The sequence below is a fragment of the Meleagris gallopavo genome, chromosome 5 (genome assembly GCF_905368555.1).
Source record: "Meleagris gallopavo chromosome 5, MGAL_WU_HG_1.1, whole genome shotgun sequence".
Classification (NCBI taxonomy): Eukaryota; Metazoa; Chordata; class Aves; order Galliformes; family Phasianidae; genus Meleagris; species Meleagris gallopavo.
In genome coordinates this window covers 21,723,571-21,735,588 of record NC_139408.1, presented here as the reverse complement: position 1 = coordinate 21,735,588, position 12,018 = coordinate 21,723,571, and the positions used below count along the sequence as shown (strand labels likewise).

Below are 12,018 nucleotides of genomic sequence, written 5' to 3'. Positions count from 1 at the left end.
TACAATGTCAGTCTCTAAACTGAAATTTTTAAAGCAAAGGCAGTTGGAGCACATTAACCATAGGAGTCAGCTTGCTGGGATGCAGCTGTAACGGGAATAAGAATCATGCCCTAGGGCACACAGTGAGGTTCCCAAAGCCTCTGTGGCCAAAGTACCACAGCTGCAAACTCTGTGCCTTGGCCAACACGAGGCGGCACTGCAGGTTCATGACAGAGATTATTTCCCTGCCTCTTGTGGCAAGGGACCAAGTGCCCGCCTCTTTCTAGGCGATTAAAACCGCAAGTGGATAGCCTGCTAGCACTCTGCAGGAGCAGCTCCCTGTCTCGCTGCTGGACACCCACCAACACTGCTTTTATGATCACACAACAGTACCTCAATGGCCAGCACTCCGATGGCCAGGGCTCCTGCAAGATACACGTAGGTCTCAAAGGAGTTCAGGATCACAGTGTAGCAGCCCTAGGAGGGACAGAACACAGTGAGATGCACATGAGCAACACAAGGAGTTGTTCTCTAAGCACAGCCCCCCAAGCCCTCACTGAGCAGGAGGAACTGTGACTTCTTGCAGGACAGAGAGGAGCAGCAGGGGAGAGCCTTTGCAAAGGGAAGAGACTAAGCACAAAGGAAAGGGCCCTCTGGGCACATGACAGGCAGCTGTGGCTGACTGGGGATACAGGCTATTTATTTAAAGCCAAGGCAGGAGATTCTTCACTTGTAATTCAGTCACAGCCAGCAGCTATTTCACACACTAGGACCTTTTCTTTGACCCTTCTCTCTGCAAGAGCATGGATGAACACCTGCTCTTCTGGATATAGGAGAATTAATGTAATGAAGAACTCGGGGCCATGCACTACTATAATCCTTCCGTTTATGCAGCACAGCTACCATTGGCTTTAATGTAATTTCTTATTGCTTATACAATTAAGAGCAGGCAGACACTCTGCAAAGTTTTCAGGGTGCTTCAGGAAATCACCAGCTTATCCTGGCCTTCTTTCTTTCTAAAATCCTCACTTCTCAGCCTAAAATTCCAACCCACTAGCAAATTTCTGACAATAGGTCACATATAAAGAGAAAAGTAGACTGGTTTTTGTCTGATGAAAAATGTACCTCTCCTGCTCACTAAAAGTACACATGTCCCATCCATTTATCTAGGATGTCTCAGTCACCTGATTTTTTCTTTTCACCTAAAAAGAAAATATCTGAAATGTACAGATGGCAATGACAGTTACATACTGATGTCAGACTCTGCTCACCAGGAGTGAAGCAATCAGGAGAAAGCAAAGGAAAGAGAAAAGACTCATTCATGCCACAAACCCAGGGAATAAAGATGACTGGGGCAGCAGCACTCGTCATCACAAGGCTCTGCTCCTGTTGTGTTTTCAGCCCAATTTTCAGGAAAAAACATCCAGCCCAGCAACAAGATGTCTGGATGCTTGCTAGAACTCCAGCCTTAACCCAACTTTCAGCGTGCCCTGCTCAGCAGGCTGAAAACAATACTGAGTACAGATGTGGCAAGGACTGTCCCAGCAGCCTGACTTTGCTCCAGCAATGCCTGAATACAGCCATCAGTTCTTTGGGAGCATCTCTCCCATTTTATATAAATGCCTCACTTGGTGCTTGGTGACATTTGCTGTGCACACAATTTCTCCCACTGCCACAGTGCAGGACAAAGGCTCACAAAAAAACATCTCTTCCCATAGAAATGGGAGGCTTCAGTATCACCACTTAAGGAAAGCAAAAATTTTAACCTGCTTTATATCCCTGTTTCTCAAAATGCATTTCTTTCCCCCTCCTTGCTGTTTGTCATCTTTTCTTCTCTCTCACTTCTCCCCATCAATTCATGGCAATCAGACCTGGCAGATGCAGTACGGCGCTGTCTGCTATGATCTCTCACCCAGCGTGCCTTTGCCAACTGTTTCCAGCTGCCTGACAAGGAACAGCTCACCCGCTGCTTCCAAACTCCTTTACTCTCTTTCACAATCTGCTATCAAGGGCTGAAAACAGGACTGCTAGTTAGCAAGGAGAGAAAATGCTTGTACATACAAGTCAGTAGAGACTTCAGCTGGCTTGCAAAGGCTGCAATAAACACAGTCAAGAACTTTGCTAGAAAGTTTCTGAAACTTCAGGTATTGGGGAAAACGTAAGGAAACTTGGGTGCTGGTAGTATCAGTGTCAGTGAATTTACTCTGAGTTGCCTTTTTCCAGTCTAGCATAGAGAAGAATTGCCAAGTCAAGAAACCTGTCCAAAGAAATGCACTCTTTCTGCTCTAAACAGTGAAAGGGCAGAAAAACACAGATTTCCAACACACCTCTTTCTTGGGAAATAGACACAGTTTTTTTTGTGGTTGTTCAACCCTCAATCTCTTGGTTGAATATAGTATTGATGAGGAGCCTTTGTAAACTAAAGTGGAGCTCCTACAGTAGCCAGTAAGAGCAAATTCTATCCCATCCTCACTGACCTGCAATGGCTTGTCAGTTAACTTGTCAGAGACAATACTAACCTTCAAAGCCACAGTAAAACTTGACATAAAACTTCTATTCCACCTCTTAAACCCCTGGGAAAATCTATTTCTGCTGATACAGCACAGCATGGACTTAACAGTACACACAATGAAAGGGGATTTATAGGATTACCTATCCATGATTTCAAAAGTTGTTAACAGTGTAAGTGCACTTACAACCTCAGCTACAGTCAGAATGGCATAACCTGCCACCTTCATGGGTAGGTAACCCATGGCTACCACAGCCATCCCTGCTGGGAAGCCCTTTCTCCAGCCATCTGGCTGCCCTTACCTGCCGGTTCTGAAATCTCTCTGTGCCGTCGAGGCAGGCTTGCCTGTTAACAATCATCCCTTCTCGGCTCTGGAGCTTTCGCTGGCAACAAGCCTCTGGTATAGTCTTTTCCAACGGCAAATGTGGAAGTGGAAGGACAGCGTCAAAATCTTCTGGTCCGTTCACTCCACAGCAGGCAAACTGGAGAGAAGAAAGGAAGACAGAGTTTACACTTCGGCCTCAAAGGAGATACCAGAAATCTTCCACAGACCTATTTTTGCAGGGATCAAACCTTTAGTCAAAGCAGAGACAAAACAACTGTTGTTTCCAAGGAAGCGGATTGCTTGTACCTTGGAGCTTCTGTTTCATCAAAGCCTCTTTTTATAAAGTCCCACTGTTCCCATGTCACACAGTAGACTCTAAGGTACCATTGGGAATATTGCCATGAACTACACAGGACTTTGGAGTGCATCCAGAATGACTCGCCTGAGATCACCCAACAAGTCTGTAAAAGAGCCAGCGATGCAATCCACGCTCTGAGTGCTCATTCTTCCCAGAGCTATTGACCAAGACTGCTGCTGCTCAAAGGCACTGCTAGGTGATCCAAGAAAATTCTCTATTTAGCATTCAAGTCAAGTCCTTTTTAAGGATTCAAGTCATACTCTGTCTCCTTTCAGTCACCAAAAGGAAATGTCTTTATTGAAGTCCTGAATCAGCATGAAGGGCAGCAGTCATCTTCTTCTTTAAAGATTAAAAATGACTTTTTGTCTGCAGAATCTGACATCCTACTCTTCACTCCTGAACAGCTACAACTTGGGCTGTGCCAGGCACAAAGTGTACATGCAAACACAAGCACACACAACTTTCTGCAGCAGGCAGGCACAAACAATTTGTAGTAGATAATAAAAATTCCAGTGCCAGCAACACAGTTGATCTTCAATCCAGCTGGTTGGGTCCATAATAACAAAGACAACTTCGATGATGACTGTTTACACACTAAAAATATTCTGTTAGGTCACTCCTGCCTCATCTGTCACCTACAATCTCATTTCACAGGTAATAAGAAGCCATTAATTAGCACCTGTTCTGGCTGCTGTTGGCTGGGTTTGAAGTAGTCTCAAAAGTGATGTGTCTAGGGTAAATGCATGGAGGTTCTGGCCCATTTGTTACAGGCAGCTTCAGAGCTTTCTGTATCCAGTTCTAGAGTTGGACATAGTCAGTCAGCTCAAATCCTTGGGCACGGCAAACTACAGTGGGTGATAGTCACTGTGACTGTTACTCTCAGCAACAGAAGCAGTTAGTTGTGGGAAAACCCAACTGCCAATGAACGGTCACCTCCCTCCCACCACTGCCAGGAGGAGCCAGGAGGTGTCGGCTGAGCACAGCATGAATGGCAGCTGACCACCAGTAGCGTGGGACTGCATGGCCTGACTTACCGTGATCATAACAGAATTCCAGGTAGAGGAGAAGACATCTGTGTCGTTGTTCCTCACGTAATGCTTCTTCAGCTCCTTGGTGAAAAACTCTCTCGTCAGCTGAAACACACGGAGACAAGTGGGAATGCAAAGGGTTACTGCCAACATCTCTCTTTCAAGCACTTCTCAAACTTCCCTGTTGTGAATACTGGGCGTTGGTTGGTTTGACTGGTTTGCTTCTGTTCTTTTTTGCAGACCTCAGAGGAGACACATGGGAAAAGCCACTGGCTGAACCATTACTGTGCCCAGGGTGTTTGGTACTTGTTCAATAAAACTGCTCATTAAGCATCAGGGAGCAAATTATATCTATATTTGCAAGCTAATGTGTACGTTTAAAGGTTGATGGATATTGTTTGCTTATTTTTTTTAATATTGATATTTGAAAGTGTTTCATAAGTTGAAATGACTAAAGTAGATTTTAGAAAGATCTTCAAGTCCAAGTCCAAAAGCTTAACTTACTACGCTTCCTGAAGTCTGCAATCAAGACATGATTTTCCCTCACTTTCATTTCAAACCAGTTAACTTCCAACTAATGTCAGGGGAACTCTGAATTTACTTTCATGTGTGAGAAAGCAGAATGAAGCCCAAACACTAAATTTCCTTGGAAGGAAAAAGAATTAAAACACACGGAATGAATGCAAAATGTTGAAGTCAACTCACAAATCAGAGAAGAGATTGTTGCTCTGACAATGCTTTGGAGTATCTAAACTCACCCACACATGAAGAAAAAAAACCTTTTTGTATTTCCAATGTTTAGATAATTCAAACATTTTTTTCCCTAAGGTCAACGATAAAAACTAATGGAATTTAATTTACTCCTGCTTACATTTATAGTAAAATAGAAAAAACAAACCAACATCTCTGCTCAGAGACTCCTGAAGCAGTTAGACACCTTGAAATTACATTTACGCAGGATCACTCTCTGGAGGACCTGTAGCCATGCAAACTTAAAAGTCCTGTTAAATTGAGTACTTTGATTCAACCTTGTGCCCTCTCTATCACTTCAGGAAGAAAACTTCAAGACATCCCCCTCTCCAGGTTCCCAGTAGGCTCTGACTTGTGTGGTCTCTTGTCTAAAATACCTTCTGATTTGTGATCCACACAGGCACCTTTATACCAGCATAAAGCTTCGGTGAAAGGGGTTGGACTCTGCTGGATACAGCATTACTCCTGTGTTAGATATTTGCTGGACTGGGAATTAAGCTGCCTGAGAAAGAGCCTTTTTTTTTTTCCCCCGCTGTTGTTCACACAGCATTGCATATGCACTAACACAAACTGCTACAAGTTGGTTTCAAGTTCTTGATACACTATGTGAAATACATACACATTCAAATGTATGAGACATATGGGTGGCCACAAAAGCACAAGCACAAACTTGACCGTTTCCTTTGTAGCTATACCACAAACCTCAAGGAAAGCCAATATGGCTGCTGCGATTCTTTAAGAGTCAGAATACCACTTCATATTGATTTCTTTTTTACAGATACAAACTAAGGCAAAATTTAATGACTGCATCAGTACTAATTAGAACTCCGTCACAAAGACTTGAATGGCACAGGGAGCTAAATCTCATTACTTTTTAATTAGATGGGCCGCTAAGTTCCTAAATCACTTTTATGAGACAGATTTTTAACTTTTTTTTTTTTTTTTAACATTAAAATACCAGAGAATCAGAAAGGACTGAAGGACTAGCATTTTCCTTTGGGAATCTGGTGCCCTAGGTTTGAAGATGCTGAAACATGTCCTCGGTCTTCTCCTTTCCTTCCCTCTCAGAACATACTTCACCCACCCAGTATCCTCTCCTGCAGAGACAGCAGCACATTTTTCTGATGCTTGTCTGTTTCTGAAGTGCAGGCTTTGAAACTGATATTACAGTTGGTAGTAATCCCAGCCGGCTGCCTTTGGCTGGGTCTAAAACAAAAGAGTCATTTAAATATAAAGTGAAACCTTTATTTTGACAGCAGCAATCCCAGAGGAAATTGTTCAGAGTTTGTGTGTGATTTTTATGAGACTTGGCCCAAAACAAAGCCTAGCTCTGGAAAAGTATGTCTGCCAGGGAAATGACTGATTCCATTTTGCTGCTCTTAAATTGTTTGTCCTGAGGACGTGAAGTTCAGAAAAAAAGTTAAGAATCAATCAGCAAAGGTAAACTGCTGACAAAGTAGGACAAAAGTCAGTAAGACAGACCTTACACATGTCAACCTAGGGACGGACTGTGCGTTTTCTTTAGTTTTCCCTCATGTTTGAGGAAACAGAGCTATCAGAAACCAAAGCGACGTGTCTTTCAAGTGTCAAAACTGAAGATGAAAATGCAAACATCCTGAGTCTGTTCAGAGCCCTGCCACTGGACTCACCTGTCCCTATCACCCTGTGCTTTCTTGCTTGCTAATGCAATTCACCAAATCTCTCAGATGGACACAGTCATTCAAGCACAAACACACTTTGAAGAGAATCAATCCCAGCCACACAAAGTTCAGGTGTGGTCATTAGCTTTGTTACACAGAAGGCCTGAAAAGGAGTTCAGCACCTTCCACAGCTCTTCCCATCCATACCTCTGCAGGGCACATGGAGACCAAACCCTGAATACAGGTCAAATCTCTCTTCCATGGACTTTAAGCGATGACTCTCTGTTCACATTATTTATAGAGTGAGATAACCAGTGTTATTGAAAAACAGGGTTCTCTGCTGCCCCAAATCTTCTTTATGAAGGAAGAGAAACTCTGGTACTCCCACATTCGATTAACCACAGTCTTCCTCTTCAGAGATTGCTTTAAAGCAATAATGTGGGAGTCCCAGAGGTCTTGCATGGCATATTAGCTCATTACTGCTAACATCACTTTCACTCACCTCACTACCATGCTGTGCTTCACCGACTTTTCCTCTCATGTCCAATCTCTGCAGAAAACATCTCTTTCCTCCCTTCTGTGTCTTAATTTCTCTTACTCCCACAGCTATTAATAATTTAACTCTTCTGAGTGTTGGGGAGCTAGTTTGCATGTAAAACTACACAAGAGAAAGCTGCACCAAGGCATCATCTGGAAAGTACACACAGCGTATCCCTGTTGTCTCACCACCCTGTGTGGCCAAAGCCAAAGGGACTGGTGCAGTCACCACAATAGGAAAGCATCCGGCAGCTCTACAGAAAATGTAGGTTGCCGGAATGTGCACTTACCACTGCAAGCTTTGAAAAATAACTCATTACACAGGGAAGAGAAAAGCACATTGGATCCTGACTTTCTGTGGTCATGGAAAGTTCAACCCTCTGTCCCCACAGACATTCTGTCCAGCCATCTAGCCTCACACCTCACACCAGCAATGACAACAACATTAGTTCTTAGTAGTTACCAAGCCAGAGGAGCCACTACCAAAACACACAGCAACAGCAAAGCGAGACTTTGTACAGAAGAAACCTTTAAGAGAAGACAAACCACAAGAATTTTCAGACTGAGGTTAACTTCTGAGTAGAGACATCTCCAACTGCTGGGATTCTGACATCCTTCATTTCTCCCTTTTCTGCCTTTCCTGTCAGTCATTCTGACAGGGTGGGAAAGCTGGTGACGCAGACAAGGAGATAAGCTCAGGAAACATAAAATAGTTTGTTCTCCTTCAGATTTTGACTCACAAAGCATCACCAGATGTCACAGAAGTCTAGAATAACCACTGTGACCTTATCTGCGAGCATCACATTGTCACATATCCCATGGCCGCCATGGTACTGGAAGAACACAAGGCTTTTCAGGATCCTTGTGCTGAGGGAAGAAGGCACAGCCACTCCACACACAGGAGGAATTGTGCCTGTCCAGTTTCTCATGCCTGCTCTAAGTTCCCCACATGTCACTTACTGGGATCGCTTGCATCTCCTCCACAAACACTGTACCTGGGTCTGCAGGGCAGTGCTGCACACAGACTTCCTATGTGTGCGGTCTGAGGCTCGTGCTGTAACAGAGGAATCCCCTAAAACCTCCTAATAGCAGAGCTGTAATGACCAGAGCACACCAGACCTCCCGTGCTGAAATCAACTTACAGAGTGTAGCTACTCCCACAAAGGCACAACCTCAAAGCCTGAGCTGTAATGGAGATCCCACACTGTGCACCAAGTGCTGCTCTTTCCCAACTCTTCAAATCCGAGGCAAAGACAAAAGACCACTGGCTTTTGGGGACAAAAAGGGCAAAAAAAAATGAAGGGAATAAAAAGAGAGGGAGAAAGAGGGAGGGGGAAGGAGAGGAAAAAAAGAGAGGAAAAATTCCTCCTCCACCTCTTCCCAGACTATCTTACCACACAACCAGCACATCACTTCATCATGAGCTTCATAATTCTTAATCCTTTGCTTATCAAAATCTCTTTATATGAAAAAAACTAGAAGTATATCTTGGCTCAAGAAAATGAAAATAGTTGTCACTGTTTTACAAAGTCCTCCTTTGCTCACATTACATTTCTGTGATGATCAGTATGGGTAAGGTGCTGAAAGCTCTCTAACTAGAGGCAGGCACCAAACAAACAAAATAAAAACTAAGTTACCAGTGACCACTGTTACTAGCTGATGTCTTTTCACAGCCGTCACTCAGAGTCACATTTCAGAAATTGAGCTGCCTTGGAAAGGATGAACCTTGTTCAGCCCAGTTCCTCTTTGTGTGTGTGTTGTCCTCAAAAGCCACAAACTCTTGCAAGTCAGAGAAACATGAGACCAAGCTTACTGCTAACATAAGAGAGGGATGATGGGCACTTAACAATATGCTCAGCAGCAGTGTAGAAAAAGGCTGCATCATACGAAGCTGTACAGAGAAGGACTAGAAATCTGTGAGCAAGACTACATGAAAAAGAACCCTGAATGGACTCCAGAAGGGCCAGGGGAGACTCAGTCAGAGCAGGCGGGGAGGCATATCTTGCAGGCAGAATTGAAAGGAATCTGGCAACTGTCAGAACATGAAAATTCAAGAAGAAATATTAGACAATGCCCAAGAGAGTTTTTGCACTGCAGACAGAGGAAACATTGGTTCTGCTGGGGAAACAGGAGGTTTCACTATTAATATTAATAGTGAACACATGCTATATTGCAAAAAGAAAATAGTTGCTTTTAACCTTAATGCAACATTATTGCAAAACTTTTCCCTGATGGAATGTGCAGCTGGTTTGGCTGTGAAGGAATTGAGAAGACTAAAGTCTTCAGGATTTAAGTAGTCCCACAACATATATATCCTTTGTACATAAAGCATCCACCTTGCACATGCCAGCCTAACTAGCATTGCTGGCAGTTCTGCAGACTGAAGGTAGTAAGGAAGCAGATTTATAGGTATTTGAAACAGCTACAGTAAAATGAATCAGGTACTAATGCCATCCTCCGGCTGAGTACAATCCCACCAAGGCTCAGAGTCTGCCCACCACAGGATACTTACATTTTCTCTGAAGATAAAAGCCAGAATTGCAGCTGAAAGCTCCGCCAGGAAGATTAACAAAATAAACATGAAGAACTAGAAGAAAGAAAATGGGGGGGGGGGGGAGGGAGGGAGAAACAGAGAGACATTTCATTACGAGAGTACAATAGGCAGTAGGAACACAAACTTTTACAAGTTTTACCACGGAGATGGAAAAAAAATAATAATGAAAAAAACCTATGACAATAACCTGGGGCAGTCACAGCCATCTTCTGACCCTGCCACAGGACATGGAAGTTCACAGCATGTTCTGCCATGTTCTAATGGGTGTTCTAATGGGTAAAGTGGCCATTAGTGTCCCCTGATGAATCTGCACCAGGTTAAAACAGTAAAGGCTAGTTTGATGGAAAATGTTATATGATTGTGTAGATGCTCATATAGGATTGAACTGTCCTGACACAGCAAGGGGAAATGATGTAGGTAACCCATAACATGCATACACATACATATGTACATCTTTGTTCATCACAATCATAAACAGCTTCACTGTATTATAACCACGGCTCATTTTGTGTTTGGAAAAAGGTAGTGGGACATACACTGAAATACACCTGTGACCAAAATTGAAATCTTTTTAGAGTTTATCTCAGGAAAAAATTAGCCTTGGTTAAAAGTATCCCCTTCTGCACAATGGGGTTGCACTGGATACATTAGTTACTCAGCTGCTATGAAACAATATAACTACATGCTGATATGGTACCCCTACACTGAGAAACCACAGCCAAGTATGGGGGCCCCAAAGGCAGCGCAGAAAGCTGGTCCACAACTTGAAGTACAGTTTGGAGAAGAAAACAGTGTTGAAGGGAACAAATCTCCCAGGGAAGGAAAAAAGAAAGAGCTCACATTTCAGTCTGTCTTTAGGACTGATCCCAAGTTATACTGATGTCTCACTTCAGTCCACAACAAACACTGAAAAAACAGGCAGGGATGTGTTCTCTAGCATCCTTCAAACAACAATTGTTGATGCAGAGGAACAGAGGGGAACAGAGCAGAAAGTGGTAAGGCTCACACGTTCTCCTGAAACAGCATTTCTAATTTTCACTTCTGGAGACAAAACACTAAGTTAGCTCAGACTTACAGTTCCCCAAAATGGGCATTTTTATGATGCTATGGTCATACAAAGACATTATCAATTGAGAAATGTAAGGATTCCAAGATTTAGACCACAGGCTAAGATGATTTTACCAGTCTGAGTGGTGGTTTGGAAATGTCTTTACGTTTTGGTACCATGTGAATAGGGAACTTGGTAAGACTGCTTCATATGGAAGGTAACAAACACGTGGTACAAGTGGTTGAAACAACAAGCAGAAATAAACACAAAAGAGATCTTGATTTTATTTTCTGCATGAAAAGGCTATTGAGGGTCTTTCTGAAACAGAAGGAAGGCAGATGGGGCCAGAAGTGCTATTTAAGATCCCCGAGCAATGATTTACAAACAGCGCATGGAATGCCATGCACCATGTACTTTGGTAATGGAAAGAAAATTCCGACTACCAAATTGGAATGGGAAAGTGTTCTTTTGGTGTCAATTACCAGAGCTGTAAGTGATTTTTCCCCACTGGAAAAGTACACACACTAACCTGTCCCATTTGTCTTTCTGTCTCTGCAATGGAAATAAAAGAAAAGGATCCCAGGCTCAAACGACAAACAAGGCAAGTCACATGGAGAGGGCTGCTAACAGAATGTTGTTGCTTGACTTGCTGAACTAGTTAATTCTATAATTTATTCTTACTGCTAGACTTTTACATGCAGCTTCTATTTTTCCTGCTCAGAGACTATTTTGTTTTTGATTTCACCACAGGAGGGCAAAGAGCAAGTGATGAGGATGAACCATACTTTGCAAATCCACATCATCATCCATCAAGGGATCTCAGCATAGCCACTAAGAGGTCTAAGGTGGTGATCAAGTGATTAATCTCATCACCTTGCTAATTGCATTTCATTTACTGATTGCTGGGAGATACAGTTCATATGAGCTCCAGCACAGGTCTGTGCAGAAGTATAAGCAACCATCCCCAGATTACCTCTGATAAGATTCATTATCATTCCCAAACTGATATACACTTACATTGTGCATTACGGATTTGAAGTAGTTACTGTAGAAAACACAGAAGCAGCCATTGGAGGGGATGAGAAAAAAAGAGATGGATCATCCGTGTTTTAGAACTTGCTCTCATTCTGCATTTTAAGGCAACACAGCATCTGCTTATTATGTTTTGCCTCACAGAACTAAAGTAAGCAGTTACTGAAATATGAGCACTCTGGACAGCCAACTGCTCAACACAGTGTATGGGACACAACAGCCTCACATACAAGCCCATGTCTGAGACTGGGCACTTGT

At 43.0% G+C, this 12,018-nt stretch overlaps 1 protein-coding gene across 13 annotated transcripts in view; it reads right to left on the bottom strand.

The window, feature by feature from the left end:
• The window catches only part of TSPAN18 (tetraspanin 18), a 104,345-nt gene that overhangs the window by 4,192 nt on the left and 88,135 nt on the right, over positions 1-12,018 (bottom strand). For 12 of the 13 annotated variants that reach the window (XM_085224617.1, XM_085224616.1, XM_085224615.1 and 9 more), the window contains 4 exons: positions 9,639-9,713; positions 4,206-4,304; positions 2,791-2,970; positions 373-456 (listed from right to left, as the gene is read on the bottom strand). In XM_085224617.1, the coding sequence (XP_085080743.1) occupies positions 373-456; positions 2,791-2,970; positions 4,206-4,304; positions 9,639-9,713 (438 nt within the window). The remainder of the gene's footprint in view (positions 1-372; positions 457-2,790; positions 2,971-4,205; positions 4,305-9,638; positions 9,714-12,018) is intronic. The other variant, XM_085224626.1, reaches the window with a different exon arrangement.